Raw genomic sequence first — 21,317 nt, 5'->3', positions numbered from 1 at the left:
CTTTATAGCTTTTAAAACAGCCATCATCAAACATTAAAAAATACAGTCTATAACCCATTTATACATTTGTGGAGATTCAGAAATGTCACTGGTTGTCATAACACTTATTAAACAGTACATAATCATTTAGCTGCAGCCTGAGATCTGACATGAAAGAAATGATGAACTGCGGGGAAATGTGTGGGATGTGTGTTGTATTCACCTGACTAAATTATGTTTGATGGGTGCTATAAACCAAATGTATCATGGGACTTTGGACTGTCTCCGTAGTGAGGGAAAAACACCATGGCAGTGACACTGTAAAACAAATAGTGTTATCTAAAAGAATATCCGTGTCATTTTCTTTGCCAGTACAAAAGAGGAATTATTAATCGACAGTTGCTGCCCAGCCTATCTGATTCTGCTGTCTTATTTCACTCAAGAAAGTTCCCATGCTTTTGAACATTTTGTGTTAATATTTCTATTACAGGAGAACAAATTTGCAATGACTGATTATAAACAGATTTTGTTTGTCACACAGTTTGAGTTAGTTTTTGATGTTCGGCAGAGTTTATGTTTGAGTTGAGGTGCGGTCATGGTTTATGGAAACACTACAAGAACACATATCTCCTTTAAAGGCTTTTCCTGTTTGCGTAACCCCTAACCCTAGCATAGTAAAACATACCGACTTACACACCCTTTTAGGCAAACCATGTACAAAAAGATTGTGACTTTGAATTTCGGCTCCTTCACAAGCATTCTTTACACTATTAGCAATCAGTGGATCGTCAATACAGCTGGTTAACTAGTGGGAGTTGCTATAACCACCCAACTTCACAAAACATTGTAGTAACTTCCAATGCAAAAAAAAAGAAAAAGTTGTTTCATCTAATATTTACTTCTAATGTATCCAATGAGCACTAGTGGCTATGTGTTTATATGTGTAGCATATCCAGTTCCCTTGTTCTGGAGTTTTTTAAATAGTTTACTTAAGATCAGACAAAGAATAACTGTTATAAGAATATGAACCCCTTTATAGAGCCCTCTTATCTGGCATCTTATCTCAGTATTTGATCATGGTTTAATTTTTAACATGATTGTCAAATGAAGTTCTTCCATTGGCGTCTCAAACACAATCAGATTTGCATGACATGGATAATCCTCATCAACATCCTCAGTTTCTACCATACTTGGCATAGTTGTCAATTCAGAAAATAAAAACAATTCCTTTGTTTGCTCTCCAGTACTTAATATGCATGCACCAAACATCATCTGAACTGAAATTTGTGAGAATAAGCAAAGCATTGAAAGAGGTTTTTAAACAAAACATAAAAATTAATTTATGTTGTATTAATACATCTTGTATTTACAGCATCATAAAAAGTTCATACGACAGGCATGAGAAATTTACTGATTACATGTTTAGCATGATAGGCAGGATTAGTGCTGCATTCTGTGTTATATTTTTAAGGGAATACTTGGAAACTTTTCTAATATAGCTGTAGTAGGCTACAATGGCAAATTGAAAATAATGTAAATGGCCCCATACCCGGGTCTTTATGTACAAAATAGGCCTATATCAGTTACATGGATGATGTTTTATTAATATTTTTTAATAGCATCTCATCGATTTAGTAGCCTACCCTCAAACTGAATGAAGTATCATGACAGAAGAAAATTACAGAATCACAGTCAGAGAAATCTGACTAGATAAAAATAAATAAATAAGAATGGGACTACAATGGGGAATATGATCAATTCAGATTGGATTATTCTACTTAATTAGCCTACTGTTTATAAAATAATAAGTATACAAGTACATATTTGCTGAATTCGGAACCGCGTGCTTTCATACGGCTATTACTATGTAACCGCCTCTTTATATCTTTCTATGGCAGGAATAGTAAGAGTAGTTTGCTAGTATGCGGTTCCGAATTCTGCATTTGTCTGTGAGCCGCGAGCGCCCCCTGTATAAACTCTGTATTTTTTCAGCGCTGCTGGCGCGGCATGTAAATGAAAAAAGCATAGAATTGCGGAAATACAAAAAGGTTTATTAGGTTATTAGATAATTTAACTGCATTAAAACACGTCCATGAAAGGGCTCTCCATTCGTGAGTTTACAACACAAGCTAACTGTACACACTCTAAATCCATAGACACGCACGCCCCCTCTAAAACTTAAACATCATTGGTGAGGCTGCTTTCCCGTCAAACTAGTGGCAGTTTTAGTGGATTTTTACAAAATAAGCCATTTGTTCAAAAAAGAGTTTGCTTAGACGCTACAAAAAGACGACAAAAGTCACCTATTTAATTTTGGACGACTATTTGGTTAGTTTAGCCCTGTAAAGGAATCTGTCAATCTATTGACTGATTATTCTCCGTGCTGAAGGTTTGGGTCGGGATAAGATAAACGACCACCGACAGGAATACACGAACTATGGACACGTCTGACCAAGAGACGATGCCTCCGTTGAAAGATTTTTTGCTAACTTACTTCATGCCAGAAAAATGCTATGACCACTTTTTCATTTACTTCAACTTTATGCACGGTGAGAGACATCTTTATATCGAATAAACGTGTGAAAATGTCAGTGAATATTCAAACATGTCCTGATTTGTGAAAACAAATTAATTGTATAATAGGTAGGCCTATTTACTCTTAATAGATTGCGTGACAGATGACTTTTTGTAATGATGTTAATGTGGGTCACAGCCATAGACCGTAAAAAAATACAGCTGACAGATTCAGTCAGTGTGTGTTTGGCCTGTAGACATGACATTTCTTTACTGTGCACTGTGTATTGTTCTCTAGTACCTTGTCTGAAGATTATCCTGAGTAAGACTGTGGGAATATGGATTTTGATGGGAATTGTTATTGGTAAGTAGTAGTCTATTTGTCATCAGTTTTGCATATTTCATATCCACCGAAGTTGTAATAACGTATTTTCTCAGCTCTATATTGATTATTTTATAGTATGTGTGTATCTTCTTCCAGGTTAATTATAGTTAACTAAAACTAAAGCCATAAAATAAAGTAAAGTAAGTTAATAAAATAATATATATATATATTTAATTATTTAAGCTAGTTGCCAAAGTAGCAATACATTTTAGTTTAGGTGTCTAACCCTAATTTGATTGACTAAAATAACAACAACAAAAAAACAATTATACAAACTATATTAACAAAAACTACTGAAAATTACAAAAACACACAACAATTTATTTGAACTTTAACTAGAATGAAAACAAAATATAAAAATAAAAACTTGAACAAAAATGTTCATAAAATAGTATTTTAATTTCTTCCCACAGCTCCACTGCCTCAGATCTGGAAAGTTCTTTGGTCTGGAAGTTCTAATGGACTGTGTCTGACATCTATTTTTCTGGAGCTGTTGGCCATCTCTACTCATGCAGCTTTCTGTTACACTCAAAACTTCCCCATAGGGTAAAACAGCTTTTGAAATAATGTCAAAAATGTACATACTGTAGAGAGGATTGTGGTAAGTGTGTGTATGCAGTCATGCTAAGACATGAATGTGTGTGTGTGTGTGTGTGTGTGTGTGTGTGTGTGTGTGTGTGTGTGTGTGTGTGTGTGTGTGTGTGTGTGTGTGTGTGTGTGTGTGTGTGTGTGTGTGTGTGTGTGTGTGTGTGTGTGTGTGTGTGTGTGTGTGTGTGTGTGTGTGTGTGTGTTTGCAGAGCCTGGGGGGAAAGTTTGTTTGCATTGATCCAGATTGCTGTCCTGGCTTTGCTCATCCAGCACTACAGAGGGAAAACCATAAAAGGTTAGAAAAAGAGGGCCTAAACCATATGGAGAGAATGTCCTTTTTCATAATCTAATGTTTGTTTGGGTTTTTCATGCAGGTGTATATTTTCTTGCTCTATACTGTGGCTTTATGTTCCTCCTGGCCTCACCTTTGACCCCTGTGTCAGTGGTTTGGACCCTGCATGAATGGAATGTGCTGTTGGTTATTGCTGGAAGGGTGAGACAGGACTTTGTACCCCCTTTATAAAATTGTCTTTGTAAAAACAAGATTTTTGGGGGTTTTTTGTATTTTATGTTGTGTGTGTTCAGTTTTTCCAGGCAGGCAGTAACTTCAAATATGGACACACAGGACAGCTGTCTGCACTCTCTGTTTTCCTGGTCTTTCTCGGCTCTCTGGGGCGTATCTTCAGTTCCCTGCAGGTCCACACACACACACACACACACACACACACACTGGTTTACTATCTTTGTGTGATAGACGTAATGATTTTTATACTGTACAAACTGTATATTCTATCAGTAACCCATGAACCAATTTTTTTACATTTTAAACTTAGTACCACTTAGTATGATTTATAAGCTGTTTTCCTCATGGGAATCAAAAAATGTCCCCACAAGGACAAGGATTGTGGATATTGCCATCTTTGTGGCGACATTTGTCAAAGCGAAATACCTGAGACTCCTTTGAAATGATAATTTTTGTGAATTCTGTCCTATTTTTTCTGTGGCTGTTGAGTGAACAAGTGAACACAATAAAAACACACAGGCATGCGTTAAGATAGTGGTCAACAATATAATTAGTGTAGAATTAGAGTATTTTTTCATAAAGCTGTCACAATTTTATACAATTTTAAAATGATAATTATTTTATATTTATTTTTTATTTTATATATTATAAAATTCTAAACATTTGTGCAGCTGATTAATAATGATAAGTACTGACCTAAAAATGGTTATTGTATGTTTTTTTTTTTTTTGTAGCTGTCGAAAATGTGTCTTTAGTCGGCATGAAAGGAAAATCCATTTTTTTTTAATGCATATTTTAGATCTTATTGTGAACAATTCATCCATGCATATGTTTAAAAACAAATACATTTTGACCTTGTCATTTTTAATTAAAATAGCATAACTTGATCTTCTGAGAAATCACAGACTTCTCTCAGGTAGTTCTCTCAATCATTCAACCGATGATTCCACCCTACATTTTTTTCAATCTTTTTCGATAGCTCATCAAAACAAGGAAGAAAAAGATCTGTCGCTATTTAATTCTTCTTTTTTTTAATAGTGCTCATTAATCAACCATCAGATACTGTAAATAAGCCAGAGTTAGCCACACCGGCAAATTTTCATCTGTTGCTCCTTGCCAGTTTTTCAAAAGGCAACCCTTAACACTAAGTAAATTATCACAAAGCAAATTATCACATGTACCCCCCCCCCCCCACACACACACACACACACTATTATCCACAAATAATAAAACATGTATCATACACAAAGTATCACATTAGTATCAAAGCAGTATAGTACCAAATCACTAACGCAGTAGCACTCCTAGAGATAATAATGTCAGAAACATAAACAAATATAATTTACACGATTACAAGTTTGATTAGCTTTTAGCCATTTCTTTAGTTTATATTCAAATTTGGAATAATTTGTCCAAATGTTGTACTCATAAACTGTATAACACAGTCTCTTGTTTTTCCGCCATTATTTTCTTTCTGCATTACAAACTGGCATAAAGGGGGAGGTGCGCACCCATTTAAAATCTTAAAAATCAAGCAAGCATCAACAAGTACTATCAACTTTAGTACTATCAAAACTTAATAAATTATATTGCAATGGTGATAATTTTTGGACCGCTGACCAAACATTTTAAGTGTCTGTTTGTAAAGAGATTCAATTAATTTTAAAGTTGTTCTTACTTGACATTGCAACTCAGAAAACCTAATGACAGCTTCCATCGTGAAAACTTGTGCTGTAGTCGTGTAACAACATGCTCTGGTGCTCTGTCTTTTTATAGTAAAAATGTTTGGAAGATTTTTTTAGCCAAGACGTTAAGATATGTTCCTATACCGAAAATAAATGTTTTTATTTAAATATTCACACATTAGTATATGTTAATATTACCCATTGTAATATCTCTTTTCACATTTATAATCTCTCTCTCTCTCTCTCTCTCTCTCTCTCTCTCTTTCTGAAGGACACAGGCCTTTCTCTCTCAAGTCAGATGCATGCACTGGCCTGTTGTGGCAGTGGAGTGTTGCTTGCACAGATCCTGATGTACTGGAATAAATGCATGACAAACCACGAGAAAAAAGGGCAAGTGCAGAAAGACAAGGCTGAATAAAAGAGGTAAAATAAACTACTTGTATGCAGAAAGTATCCTAGTGTCCCCTATAGTACAGTATGTTTTGGCACGCTCATTCACTGAATGTCTCTGAAAATCATTGTGAAATCTAATTTCTATCTCTATTAAAACACTTGTCATGTAGCAATATCATAGGCATGTCAAAACCTGCTATTGCATAGTGAAGTCCAGTTAAATTTTTTGTTACCAAAGAAATCACATTTCAATTTAATGAGTTGTGAGGCAAAGGAAAGAGGTTTTCAGCTGTTTTGGACTCTCGAGGTGTGATTTTGAACCCCTTACTGTCGATAATCAAATGAATTGTATGTGTTTAGTAATGGCTTCATATCAATACTTATATCAAATATAAATTTGGTTAATTCAGCGAAAGTCAAATATTTGGTTGACATGTGAACCATACTACTGGGTAAATACTGCACTTCAGTTAATTGTCAATGCCATGAATAGGTACTTGTTGAGTGAAATCAATCAGTTGGGTCGTCTGATCCATCTCTGTAAGAAAATGATACCAACCAATAACAAACAAAAAAGCTAAAAAAAAAAAATAGGATGCAGTGAGACAATTTGAGTGCTTAATTCTCAAGTCAGCCTCTGTGTGGCAGTAGTAATGAACTCGAGTGCTTGTGAAGATTGCAAAAAGGCACCACTAGGTGGCAGAAGAGTAGTGTTTACTCTTTTAATTACTGCGCATTATTGAGTTTATACTCTTAATACATTCTCTAGTACTGTAAATATATGTTGTTCTTTATTTTTTCAGATCTGTTTTTCTGTCACTTGGTCAGGTATATTCTGACTTGGATTTACATCTCAGAATGTGCATTTGCACACCTGGAAAAAGAGGTTTATCATCCAATGTCTCATGAAATGTTTGTATTTTCAACTTTCAGTCTCAAGATGGGATTTCAAGTTGTATGCTATACTCTGCACATTTTTACAAATAGTTTTCTGTAATAAAGTATGTTTCTAATATTGTTAAAGCTCATTGAACGTTGTTGTTTCCTTTTACATAATCGTTTTTTTTACTTGTTTTGGGTGAAAGCATCTTGGGGATTAGTAGTGAAGTCCACAAGTAGTTTAAACGCATTGAAACGACAGGACAGTATGTTCTCTGGTGTTGCTTAGGCGCTGTGTTGACGCTGTGGTGTGGTTTGTTTGTTGGGTCTGGTTGTGTAGTCCTGGCTCTGTCTGCTTTGTGGGAGGTCTTCTCTGCGGGGCTGTGTGTGTTTCCGGAGCAATGAAAACTCGCTGAAACACGAGTCATAAAGCGTCTGTGTATGCGTGTGGTTCGCTTCTTATCTACCTGTCTGACAGAGCTCAATCTACCATCATAATGATCTAATCTGTGTGTCTGTGTGGAAACGCCACACTATGCGTGTGTTTGTTTGCCCTGCCCATGAGGGTCTGAAAGAATTGTGCGTGAGGACTTGAAGAGTTATGTTAAAAACAAAGTGATTTACTTATGTATTTTATACTTATAGTTTTTACATGTGTTTTTACACGAGTTTTAGAGTTTGTGATTGTGTGTCTGTATTATCGGATCACTTTGATGTGTGTTGTTTTGTTGTGTCTGATAAGCAGCCCATTGATGCAATTCTTCCATATATCTTAAGAATGTGCTCTGGGTGTTTGGTGAGTATTTCTATCTGTGTGGGCCGCACTCAAGTCGCTGGTGGCTGATGATACAGATCCGACTGCAGATAGTAATTCACGGTGTACTGAAATTTGGACAAACACGAACGATTAAAAATTCTGAATGAGTGCAGATGAAGTAAACCTCATTTAGATAGGGGTGTTTCTTCAGTTGCAGTTGCTTTTATGTGCCGTTATTATTGTTTTTTTTTAAATGTTCACTGTAAATATTACAGTGAACAGATTTCAATAAAAAAAATGTGTGTGAATATGTATTAAAAATGTGCATTAAAACTGTCTGGAACTTTTGCCATGCCTTTTAGCATTTATTTTTTGCAATGTTCAAATGCTTTTCATGAATACATTTTATTGTTTTACCTTTGTTCCAGGCCCAGACTTTCAATATTGAAATAATATATATATATATATTACACCAATTATGACTGTATCTGAGATGTGGTGTCAGATGACCAACAGTTTTGCCACAATAAAGTTTTTTTTAGAAGCTATTATACATGTTTACCAAAGAGGACAAAAGTATCAGAGAAAAGCATGGCAAAAGAGACATGATGTGCAGATTATGTTTAATTTTGACATATTTTTCTAAATGTGTGAAAAGAATAAATTAAGTGTCTTATAATATAAATCATATTTTAATATTATATAATGTATAATATAATTAAGCAAGATAAAGGAGCAAGCCATTTTAATCCAACAATTCATTTAAAAACTTTTATTCTTTTTTTTTTTTTTTACAATTTCCGTCACTTGTATTTTCGTCATGTCAGATAAGGCTGTGGTTGAAATGTTCATGATTTTCAGAGAAAATTCCCCTGTTATGTATGTATATGCACTGTTGGACATTTGTTACTAGACTATTATAATGAATTATTGAGAGTGTGAAAAGTGTTTGAAAGTTTACTTTCTTGGTCCACATGGCCAAAAGTGCTCCAAGTTGATGCAGTCATTTTGAGTATAGTGGAAAAACACTATTTCAGAAATCAGATTGCAAGACTAAAGCATTGCTATGTGTCAGTCTTTCTCTCTTTGTCTTTCTCTCTGTCTCTCTTCATCCTCCATGCAAGAGCAGCTGCAGTGGATCAATACTCCAATCTGAGTGTTGTAATCCCTTTGCAGTTCAGTGCGGCATGTCAAAACTCTCTCCTCCTCAGTTTCTCCTGTGAACTGACAAAGATTTTGGCAAATAATGTGCTTACCAAAAATAGTACCCTGACTGAAAAAGAAAAGAAATGATGTATTGTTTATATGCTCAAACAAAATGTGTGTGAGAGAGAGCAAGATAAAGAAAGAGATAGGAAACGAAAGGTGTGGAAAGATCACCTGTCAACCATCATATCTTCAACGGTTCTTGAATTTTTGTCCGTCTGGTTGGATTCACATAAAATTAGTGGTAGGAATGTGTTTTCACATTTGGGTAGAACTCAATAATAGAACTGAAATCCAGTTTATCAGGCAGCTTTAGTTCTTAAAACTTTAGCAGACACATTTATCCACATATAAATGTGGCTTTATTCAACTCTCTTTAGCAAACCGAAACACTTTATGACCTGCCAGTATGACCTTTCATAATGTTTTATGGTATTTCTTCTTTGCTTTTATTAATACAGTGAAATAATGTTATAATTTAATCTTTAAATGCTCAATCTCTGATGGATTCTGATTGGCTGTCAATGTCTTTATCGTTCATCAGGTGTTAAAAAATCAGTCTGAAAGTGGTTCCAACGATATATCGTTTCTCTGTGCCAGTATCGTAATAATTGTGATTTATATTTAGAACCTTTTTAAAACTTTATCGTTATAAGCTGTGTCGCATTTCAGAGGCTGCATACTTCGAAGGACGCTGACTTCAAAGCCACACCTTCGAAGGCCGCATAGTTCGGGCCAAGCGTTGTTAAATGGGACAGTCTAGATTTGTAACGTACTGCTCTGAATCAGAAGGTAGAAGATCCAAATGCAGCTTTATTGGAGGGGTAATCCACACTCGTAGTCAAAAACAGGCAAGAGGTCATACACAGGCAAGCAGTCCACACAGTCAAACAAGGCAGGAGAGACAGGCAAAAGGGTAATCCGGGAGACAGGCAAGAAATCCAAAAACCAGAGACATGAAACCAGGGAAACGCTCAGAAATGCAGTATATACAACAAACAAGACTTCGCAGTTAATGACAGAGTGAACGTGGTTTATATAGGCTGGGGTAATGGGGTAATGAGGTGATGAGACACAGGTGCAAACAATGAATGATGATGAGTCCGGGCAAAGGATTATGGGTAATTTAGTTTGTGATGGAGTGACAGTCCGGGGTGGAGTGCCCTCAGGTGGTAATCAGGGGCACTCTCACTTGTGATTGTGACAAGCTTATAAAGTATTGTTTTTGTCGCTTAGCCACTGTGACATCCGTTGACAAATGGCTGTAATGTTTATACTGGACTTTTTTGAAAGTTCAATTGGGTGCGGTTCATTCGAATAAGTGTGAACACTGCCATCCGAACCCTGGTAAGCACCAAACAAGAGTACAGAGACCCCTGAAAAGATGAGTTCCAAATGAACTCTGGTCGAGTTCAAATTATATATGAACGCAATACGGACCAAAGTCGTCTCAAAAACAGGAAGATGCTCAAGTCTACCTGTTTTTTCTAGTCATAGTCTTGATATTGCCCTCACAGTTTGGTACTGCCTTCAGAACTGCGTTTCCTGGCAGCAGATCTTCATTTGTGTGTGTGACAGAGGGATTCCTGCCGGTGTTTTGACTACTTAAAACACACATTTTATAAGCTATTCACGAGTTCTCAGTTGTTCTAAATACCATCATATGCAGGTTACGCACACACAACGGGCACATTTAGCTCACAGCATTGTTTTGGATGTTCGGTGAGTTCCGTCTCAAAATAGGCAATACATTTTAAAAGCTGACCAATCAGGTTGTGAACCGATCCCTTTGCCTTTAGGTTCTGTATCTTTAGTTTGGGTGATAAAAATGCCAATCTGAATGCTAAGTGTATTTTAACTTTAAAGTTTAAAAAAACATTTTTTTTTAGATTTGTATCATTAGATATTCTAGTAAGTTGAAACCTAATACTTAAAGTATAATCTGGCCATTTCTCTCTCTCGCTCAAAAAAAATGTGGAGGTTGGCAAGGCCGCAAAGGATCCATCTCTTGTATCCTTCATTGACTGGGAAACAAAGGACGCATTTGGAGGCCCCATTTGAAGGAGCCTTCGAATCGGGACAGCCATCGTCGTGCTGCTGTGATGCAATAGGCCTTCGAAGGATGAAGCCTCTGAATTGGGACACAGCTATAGTTATCATGCTTGCAGTGAACGGACCTTTATGCCTGATATTAATATTTTATACAATTGCGTCTAAATAAAGTAAAAAGGAAACACTAACAGCTAACACCAAACATTTTGCAAAGTTATAGGCATTACAATGTTGTGATCTATACAGTATGAAAAATAGAAATTCATTTTGAAGTTTGGGTAAATGTTACATTTAACAGTGTTAAGGCACGTTCACACCAAGGACGATAACTATAAAGATATAGTGTTAAAAATCGTTCTCAATATTAATGAATAGCAGAGTTCACACCACAGCTATAACGATAATGGCACAGAGAAACGATATCATTGGAATCACTTTCAGAACGATTTTTTTTCCAGGTGATGAAGGATAAAAACATTGACAGCCAATCAGAATCCATCCTGTTGTAACAAGCTCGAGCATTTAAAATGGCAGACAAGCACGCGCTTAGAATAAACAGAACGATATCGTCCTCTGGTGTGGATGCTAATATAGTTATCGTTATCTTGGTGTAAATGGGCCTTTACAATTAAATATACTATATCAACTAATACTGATCAATTAAAAAAATATTTAATATCCAACAATTTATGATATTGTACCAATATATATCGGTCATCTCAAATGAAGATATCCAAAGAAAATCACTGCCCATTAAAGTCACTGAATAAAAGAAACAATATGCCACACATATATTTTAGTTTGTATTGATCTATTTTAAGATTGTTGTAGTTCTATAAATGTCAATATATGGAAAAAGGTGAGCTGATAATAGATCAGCACTTGCGTCTGATTATAACTGAGATGATTGATGCTCAAGAGCAAAGTTGAAATAATTGACATGTTTCTGCTGACTCACTAACAGTAGGTGTGCTGTATGACGTTAGTTAAGAAATTGTGACGACATTCTGCGCATTTGGTTTTTTTTGGTCAGTCATTGGTTTGTTTTTCTTGCACAATCTTTCGGTGGCAAATGTTTGTTATATCACTCTGTGACGAACAAGCGCCACACCTTCAATCTGGCTTCTGCGCAGACAAACCTGCTTTACTTCTCTCTCACCTTTTTCTTGTTTTTGTTTGAGCATGTAAGTCAACCATAATAATGTTATAGGTGGCATTCAAGCAGACAGCAGCGCATAAGTATGCAGTTGGTCCTGCTCTCTGTTGTAGCTCTGAACTGGAGCATAGCAACCGTGTCCCATCGAGTTACAAAACACGCATATAGAGCCAAACTTAGACCCTCACTGCCTGGCTAAATGCTTTATCATGCTAGTACATCACTTAGTGTTCTGCCAAAGGCAAAACACATTCTGTGGAAATTGAGGTATAATCGAAAAGTCTCAGACTGTGAGTTGTCGGATTTGATTTAACATTGCTCAGATTCAGAGAAAACTGATATCAAATTAGTAAAAAAACAAAAACATTGAAGCCAGGTTTCTCATTTACTGTGTAGATTTTTTTTTGTTTGCATGTCTGCTGGATGGTTGTTTTCATGATTCATCAGAAATTAATAAGTTATACATTGCTGGTCAGTGTTTGGAATAATTACTCTTATGCTCACCAAGGCTGAATTTATTTGATACCATAAAAATTGTAATATTGTGAAATTTTATTACATTTACATTAATATTATTACATTTTAAAATGGTTCCTTATTATTATCATCAATGTTGAAAACAGTTGTAATCGTAAATCGTAATACATTTTTTCAGGATATTTTGGTGCATAGAAAGTTCAAAAGAACGCCATTCATTTGACATAGAAATCTTTTATCACAATTGAATGCATCCTTGTTTAGTAGAAGTACTGATTTCTGTTTAAAATGGTACAAACAACTTGGTAATGTATCATAGTTTCCTCAAAAATAAGCAGCACAACTGTTTTTTAACATTGATAATTATAAGAAATGTATCTTGAGCGCCAAATCAGCATAGAATGATTTCCGAAGGATCATGTGACACTGAATTAATAATGGCTGTTAAAATGTTTTAAATATATTAAAATATAAACAGTTATTTCAAATTGTAATAATTCACAATATTGCTGCATGTCTGTATTTGTATTAAATAAATGCAGCCTTAAGAGACTTATTTCAAAAACGTAATTATTCCAAACTTTTGACTGCCATATATGTTTAAACCATGATTAAATTATTATTGTTCCATATTATCAAATCAGTTTGTGAACTTTTTTGAAAAAATTGATAATGTGTTAGGCAAAGCAAACGTGTGCATGAAAAGTTTCTCAAATTGTCTGAGTGAGTCCATGGGCATTTAAATGTTCGACTGAAGTTGTGGAGTCTGTTCCTTCCCCTTCCCCTCTCTCTCTGGAGGGTGTGGGGTTGAGTTTTGGGGTTAGTTTGGGGGATTGCTGTTGCTTTGGGAACAACCTGTGGAAGCCTCTGTTTGTTGCTAGGAGATTTTATGCTTTCAACAAGAAAATCTGGCTCCCCCTTCAAATGGACCCCCACACACAGACACACACACACACACACACACACACACACACACACACACACACACACACACACAATGCTCGCTCAGTTTTTGCCAACTGATTAATTCTGAAAACAAGATGTTAATATCAAAACAAATCTTACACGATTGGATGATATTCTTCATGGCTTCACGTATATCCCAACCTTTCCCTATACTTGACATGTTCGTACTGAATCTTCACAATATAAAACATATAATACATTAAATTAACAAAATACTAATAAAATAAGAGTAAGTTTAACCATCAAGTAAAAAGTAGGCTAAAAGTAAGACTTTATTTGCACTATAAGTGAGTGTACATTGTATTCATTATTTTTAAAAATGTTTTCAAACATATTTTTTAAGATAAAACAATTTTTTTTTTTTGTAAATATCATGCATTTTCGTGTTTTTTTAGTTATAGTTTTTTCTTATAGTTTTTCTTATAGTTACATTTTACCTGAACAAAATGTACACTTTCATGAAAGGGTTGAAATATCTTGCTTTAAATATTTGACTTTTATGAACAGCTTAAAGGGGACCTTTCTGTTCTCTGTTTTCCTTGTCACATGACAACAAAATGGCTTCCTGTTTGTTGGTTGTGCCCTTATGCCACACTGACCTTGATTTGGCAAATTGGCAGACAATTTTTTTTTATTTTTTTATTTATGTTAGTAATATTTTAAAGCAAAATTGCATCGCTGAAATCATGTTAGATTTTTTCTTCTTCAGAATTTCAGAATCTAGACTGTTTTCTGTTTTCTGTCTGGACAGTTACACCACCTACACATTTTTACAGAAAAAAAAAAATCTATAGCCTGTGACTTTAAATTCACATGTTTATGATCATGGTGTTTCCAACTCATTTTGTATGCTTTGCATTTTATTGTATTTTTTATTATACTTACTTTTTAAATGTGACCCAAAAAAGGTGCATGGCGTCATCGGCTCAAAAATGTTTTTGAATAGATATTCAGCTTTTTTTTAAGTATTTGAAAGTTGTATTGACTTTATGGACGTCGTCCTTCTCTGCACAGCTTCCTGCAATAACATTTATGTGTCCAGCGGACTATATTTGTCGTCATATGCGTGAGCGTGAGTGTTTCTAACTCCCATCCCCCTTTCAAAACTCTTCCTTGGCATCTCCCCCCAATTCCTCCCCTCCCCTCCACCCCCGATTAGCCGGTCCTGACTGCACCATTACCATGAGAATAGCGGGAGCAGCGAGCGGGTTAAGCTCGGGACTGCTGAGAGAGGGGAGACGAGGCACTCAATGCAACGCTAATTTTCTGCCCGGTAGGAGAGCGAGAGAAAGGAGAACAAAGGCGAGCATAAGAGGCGCTGAGAACCGCGCGCTTTTACTGCGCGCACCTGCGTGCTCAAAAGCGCAGGACAATGAGACTCCGAAACGGCCAATTACGGGCCGGACAGCCACTCGCTTTCTCTCCTGGAAAAAGCGGGCAAAGTATGAAAAAAACGAGAGAAAGGGAGGGATATTCTTCCGACCTCTGTGTTTTGATCCTCCTAACTTTTATCAGTTTTAATCGATGTCCACTTTCTTCTCGGGGTTAGGTGACGGGGGTCAGATGTCCCCTCAGCACTCGCCAAAACTAAGACCCTGTCCCTCCCAAAATCAGTGTCCTCTGCACTCATTGTTCCCTTTTCTTGCTTAATTTGGTGCGTTTTAGCTAATTATAATATTAGTCATATCGACTTAAATGCGTTAATGTCGGGACCATAAGCCCGCTATCGTATTAACGATGGATTAAACGAGTCTGGTCGCTTTTAAATGGGCAGCCTTATAAAGTAGATGCATATGAGTTTTGATTAATCATTGGAAAACGCTCGTTTCAGTAATTTCGTAATAGAGGCCGAAGTGTTTGGGCTGGGCTGTCTTGCACTTATCACATTATCGTCTAATGCGTGAAAGTGTGTAGGTTGTGGCGCCATAGTAAAGCAACACCTGTCATGTTATCATTAAACAAACGTGAGGCTTGCTTTCTATCCAGCGTTTAGCACTTACGAACGTCACAATCTTGTGTTTGAATTGAATTTGTAAAATGTGTGGAAGTGGAAAAGAACAGATGTAGTTGAAATGCTAATCATGTTTTAACCAACTTGAAGCGATCAACTCTGGACTTGTTTCTGGGGCCTGTGGGAGTAATAATGGGGAGTTATTTCTCAATTTGTTTTGCTGCAACAAACATTCAATCAATATTATTGTTTATTTCAATGTATTGTTTTATGTTGTATGCTAAAGCCTGCTGAAATACAGTTTACCCAAGGGCAATATTGCACAGTTCCGTGCACATTGTGAACTGCAAATTAAAGACAAATAGTCTGGTTTTTACATTTGAATATAATGAGAACAAAGAAAGACAAGTGTACAAAAATAATAAAATACTTTATTAAATTTTTTTGTTGTTTTTCTATCAAGGTTGTCAAGTCACATACAAGATTATTAACCCTTACTATAAGGGCTTAAAAGTAAAAAAAAAACAAAAACATTTTAACACAATACATTCTTAGTCAAACAGTCTTTTAACAAGCTCATAAAGTTTTCGTTTTTAATGAACATTATTCAAAACGTTTTGACTCCCTTTTATACACACAACACTTCTATTCACAAAGGTCTATTTCTCAAATGAGTTGAGAATTAATTGTTCTTTTTTTAATGGAAAATACAGTCGAATCCCTCTAAGCAGGATCTCTAGTTCATTTTCACTTTTTAATGCAACAAAAATCTGTTGAAGCTCAGGGCATAAATGTATCTACGCTAACAAAAAATGTCTAAACCGTTGTGCATTTCATATTTTTGCATTACCTAAAAAATGAAGAGCAGCACAATGTTACAAAGTCTTATGGTATGAAAGCTTAAAAGTAAAACTTGGGAGATTCATTTTGAGGTGTTTAGATCATCAGGACAAGCAGCGACTGAGGGAATGTGTGCTCAGTTCCCATCGTTCCCTATTTAGCAATTACAGCCATGCCTTTAAAGTCAGTAGTCAGTGATATATTAAACTAGCTGGTTTACTATGCAAATAATAAGCATATCAACCAGTCAGCTGGTTGATTAAAAACAACGGCCAGTCGATTACAGGAAAGAAATGTGCCGTGTTACTACTATAAGCAATTCCAACAACAGTGCACCAGGCCTCAATGACATAATCATCGAACGGTATGCAGAAAACAGACATGGACCTTTAAAAAAACGTGATAGAAAGGGACGACACACTATATTCTGAGGCACTTCAACAAGGCCAGAAGTCCAGCTGCCTTGAGATATCCAGTTCGACCATGTGTCCACACACCCCTCATCCTTTTTTACATATCAAGTTAATGTTCACGCATCTACAACCGACCCTGGCGGCCCTCCATGCAGACCTGAAACAGGAAGGCAATCACAGTTTCCTGATCAGATGTGAGTGAGAGGTGCTGTACCGGTGAGGTAATGCTGTTGGATGTTGGAATAGCCTCTCTGTGCTCCACTGTCTGTGGTGTCTCCACCAGGGATATACATGCTAATCATGTCCCTCAGGTCTCCTTGTAAAGGGCCCCGTTGATGGTTGTGGGCTCCGGTGGGAGAGTGAGACACCTGGTCCGGTTTCACCATGGACATGACCGGGCTGGGTTGCTGTGGAGTGCTGCTGTAGGACATGGGGCTGGAGAGAAATAAAAGAACAAGTGTTAAATGTTTTATTCAGTGAGCATGTTATTTTAGTGCACACAAAAGCAGCTTGTAGGAATAATTATAAACTTACGAGTAGGAGTTGGCACCATTCATGTAGGTCTGTGCTGTGGCCATGGCGGATGGATACTGCAGGGCGGACAGATCATAGCGGTGCAGCTGCTGACTGTAGCTCAGAGCATCCGTCTGCATGCCAGCATAGCCACCTGTGTGACCCCAGCCGTAGCTGTCCATCCGCGGGCTTCCACCTGACCCCTGAGCCGCGGCTGCCGCCAGCAAGTTCCCGGCTGATAGGGGATACTTAGCAGCCGGGTTGTCCTTCTTCAGCACGGGTTTTGTCTTACGGCGGGGTTTGTATTTATAATCTGGGTATTCCTTCATGTGCAGTGCGCGAAGCCGCTTGGCCTCGTCGATAAACGGCCGTTTCTCCGCGTCCGTCAGCAGCTTCCACTCGGCGCCCAGGCGCTTGCTGATCTCAGAGTTGTGCATTTTGGGGTTCTCCTGTGCCATTTTGCGCCTCTGACCCCGAGACCAGACCATAAACGCGTTCATTGGCCTCTTAACTTTGTCCATAGGATCGCTACTCTGTTGTTGTTGGTTGTTGACAGTCTGTTTGCCGGTTCCGTGAGACACTCCACCGTTCAGCTGGGTCATTCCCTGCGCGCTCTGGTGCGTCTGTTGCACGGCGGACTTCATGTCGTGTTCCAGCATGCTGTACATGACTGACCACAGAGTTTAGTGGTGACACGTAAGTATCACCGTAAACTGCTAAAAGACTTGAAATCAAATCCGCTGACTTTCAGTGTCCGCGAAGCTAAACGTTCAACGCGCCAAAAAGGGTTCCAAAAGACGAGAGCGAACTGACTGTAACTATAGCCAGAAGTGTTTGTAAACGGCTAAAGACAATCAACAAGTTCTAAAGTGACGTTAGTTTGTCTTAAAAGTGAAACAGGTCCGAGCTGAACTCACTGTGCGTCCTGCCTGCGACTCTTTCAGTGCTTGAGTGATAATAGAATTTCATCACTGTCCGCCTCCAGCTGCTTTCTTTCTCTCCACATTAGCATCACTAAAGAAGGGGTGCGGTGAATGTAGAGAGGCCAAGAGCAGGAGGAGGATTCCGTTTTGGGGAGAAGAGTTTCTGTCTTCACCTGCAACTCTTTAAACGGATTTTACAAAATAACACTTTTTGGCCATCTTATAGTTATTCCTCCACAAAATCATTAGAGCATTTAATTCATTAGTAGAAGTTGAACTTCTGCAAATACACAGTCAAATGTACTATTTATATATCAGTTTCAATGAACACTTTGTGATATTATAAATAGCTCAAATCCTTCTTTAATGTCTTGTCTTTAATTTCTGACCAAAACAACATCATCTATTATACCTGGACACGGATTACCTGTTGAAAAGGCAAGTTCTGGACAGTCATTTTTATTTGGGTCATTGTACAAAATGGTTGCCTTTTCTATTTTTAATACTTGATTTTACTTTTTTTAATATGTTGCATTGTGCCATATCAGGCTTAATTTAAAAATTTCAATATATGTTGGATTATATAGCCTAGATTATATAAAAGTAAATAAAAAAGTATGGGACAGTTTTATAGTTTTAACCAATAATAGCCGTGTTCAAAGTCACAACATTACAATTTACTTATTCTGTTTCCCCCAGAATAAGCTATAAATATATATATATTTCATGGTCACAGGTGTATAAAATCAAGCACCTAGGCAAACTACAAACATTTGTGAAAGAATGGGTCGCTCTCAGGAGCTCAGTGAATTCAAGCGTGGTAATGTGATAGGTTGCCACCTGTGCAATAAGTCCATTTTGTTTTAGTTTTTTGCACAGTGCACAGAAGTCTCCAACCTTCTGCAGTCAATAGCTACAGACCTCCAAACTTCGTGGGGCCTTCAGATTAGCTCAAGAACAGTGTGTAGAGAGCTTCATGGAATGGGTTTCCATGGCCGAGCAGCTGCATCCAAGCCTTATATCACCAAGTGCAATGCAAAGTGTCGGATGCAGTGGTGTAAAGCACGCCGCCACTGGACTCGGAGTGACCAATCATGCTTCTCTGTCTGGCAATCTGATGGACGAGTCTGGGTTTGGCGGTTGCCAGAAGAACGATACTTGTCTGACTGCATTGCGCCAAGTGTAAAGTTTGGTGGAGGAGGGATTATGGTGTGGGGTTGTTTTTCAGGGGTTGGGCTTGGCCCCTTAGTTCCAGTGAAAGGAACTCGTAATGCTTCAGCATACCAAGACATTTGGGACAATTTCATGCTCCCAACTTTGTGCAAACAGTTTGGGGATGGCCCCTTCCTGTTCCAACATGACTGTGCACCAGTGCACAAAGCAAGGTCCATAAAGACATGAATGACCGAGTTTGGTGTGGAGGAACTTGACTGGCCTGCACAGAGTCCTGACCTCAACCCGATAGAACACCATTGGGATGAATTAGAGGGGAGACTGCGAGCTGGGACTTCTCGTCCAAAATCAGTGCCTGACCTCACAAATGCATTTCTATAAGAATCGTCAAAAATCCCATAAACACACTCCTAAACCTTGTGAAAAGACTTCCCAGAAGAGTTGAAGCTGTTATTGCTGCAAAGCGTGGGCCAACTCCATATTAAACCCTACAGATTAAGAATGGGATGTCATTAAAGTTCATGTGCATGTAAAGGCACGCGTTCCAAATCTTTTGGCAATATAGTGTATGTACATATTTGCTAACACAATATGCAAACAAAATGTAATGCAGTTTTGGTGTCTTAAAGGAGATGTTTTTGTTGACGCATTAAAAAAATCCTTAGGGATAATATTTACAATTATACTTATTATAATTATAGAGATTTCTATAAAAGATTTTAGCAATTGGGCACTTTTGTTGGTGTGGGGGGCAAAAATAGCTCTTCTATGGCATAACTTTTGGAACTATTATTTTTAAAAGTATACAGAAACAACTTAAAATAAAGAGTACTTTTGTATTTTACTGTTGAAAAACTTTACAACAATTTTTTCCTTTCTCCTTTAGCCATCTTCCATGATGCTGTTGAACTCGGATGTCTTCTACCCCAGTGAGTCGTCTTCTCTAATGACCGCAGGTGTGAGTAGTTACTCCTTATCACCCAGCCATCCATACACATTAGTTTCTATAGGCATCACTTCACACTTCTATTGTGAGCCCTGCATCCCCAAACACCACGACTACGACTGACCATCAGTAAGAAGTGTGACAATGAACTCCCCCCCCCTCTGAGTTTAGCTTGTACTAACACATCATCTGAATGGTTCCTATAAGGCCTACCGAAAAGCTGTTGACTTCATTAGGGTCGTTTTAACAACTTACAAAAGTTACTAGTTTACTTTTAAAGCAATAGTCAGCATTACATTTTCATCAGTGAACAAACTTATCAGATCCTCAGCATTTCAAGAACAGGATGAGGAGGAGTTTCTGTACTCCATTCTCATCTCTTTTGTTCTAGTTTCTCCCGTTTAATCATTGACAGCACATGTAATGGGGACCGAAAGCGATTCTTTTAATGGAGCCTGAACGTAGAATATAAGTTTGAGAGATTCATTTGTTAGATTTGTTCTTTTCATATCAGTAAGTGCCATTGTAGAAACACTTTTAAAAGAACGTGGTGGTGCGAAGCTAACTAGTAGGGCATAAAACGTGTCGACGTCAACCAGCAGCAGCAGCAGCCGTGCATTGTCTTTGTGTTAGACAGTGGGTTGTAAAACCAGAATCTCCTTTTGGATTAGTATGTTTTCTCTGGCTTTGCGACATTTTTAATGACTGAAACCTATGGCCCATTTTGACACGATGAAATTCCATAGAAGAGCAACAGGTGGTATTACCACAAATCTCATGCGCGACACGTGAGCTGCCGTTTTCTACTGGCTCACGGCCTGACGCTGCAAAACCCCACTGTACGGCGTCAATATTGACTCGAGCCATTGTCGCAGGTCATTGTCACACACTTATTATACAATTAACCTTACTTTATGTGGAGGCTGAATATGGAGTGTGCCGGAGCTATTGTGCATGAGTCATTCTCATGTATGGGATCAGTCTCATTATAAGCAAGA

At 37.5% G+C, this 21,317-nt stretch overlaps 2 protein-coding genes across 4 annotated transcripts; one reads left to right on the top strand and one right to left on the bottom strand.

Moving 5' to 3' along the window:
* The first annotated feature begins 2,145 nt into the window (after positions 1 to 2,145).
* Positions 2,146 to 8,051, top strand: mpdu1a (mannose-P-dolichol utilization defect 1a). 3 transcript variants are annotated; one of them, XR_013816331.1, is made up of 8 exons: positions 2,146 to 2,528; positions 2,792 to 2,857; positions 3,292 to 3,424; positions 3,676 to 3,761; positions 3,841 to 3,959; positions 4,052 to 4,162; positions 5,953 to 6,097; positions 6,871 to 8,051. XR_013816331.1 is itself a non-coding variant. In XM_079814704.1 (8 exons), the coding sequence occupies exons 1-7, from the start codon at positions 2,417 to 2,419 to the stop codon at positions 6,090 to 6,092; spliced, it is 774 nt and encodes a 257-aa protein (XP_079670830.1). In that variant the 5' UTR covers positions 2,146 to 2,416; the 3' UTR covers positions 6,093 to 6,097; positions 6,871 to 8,051. The 3 variants fall into 3 exon arrangements, 2 of the variants coding, with proteins under 2 accessions (XP_079670830.1, XP_079670831.1); XM_079814704.1 differs by having other exon boundaries at positions 5,946 to 6,097; XM_079814705.1 differs by lacking the exon at positions 6,871 to 8,051 and having other exon boundaries at positions 5,953 to 6,635.
* A 7,871-nt stretch (positions 8,052 to 15,922) lies between these two features.
* On the bottom strand, positions 15,923 to 18,233 carry sox19a (SRY-box transcription factor 19a). The gene is made up of 2 exons (XM_079814482.1): positions 17,299 to 18,233; positions 15,923 to 17,199 (listed from the first exon to the last, which is right to left on the bottom strand). Exons 1-2 carry the CDS (start codon positions 17,943 to 17,945, stop codon positions 16,953 to 16,955), a joined length of 894 nt encoding a protein of 297 aa, XP_079670608.1. The 5' UTR covers positions 17,946 to 18,233; the 3' UTR covers positions 15,923 to 16,952.
* Between the last annotated feature and the right edge of the window lie 3,084 nt (positions 18,234 to 21,317).

Source organism: Gobio gobio, assembly GCF_949357685.1.
Source record: "Gobio gobio genome assembly, chromosome: 4".
NCBI classification, from domain to species: domain Eukaryota; kingdom Metazoa; phylum Chordata; class Actinopteri; order Cypriniformes; family Gobionidae; genus Gobio; species Gobio gobio.
This window is presented reverse-complemented; position numbering and strand designations above follow the sequence as displayed.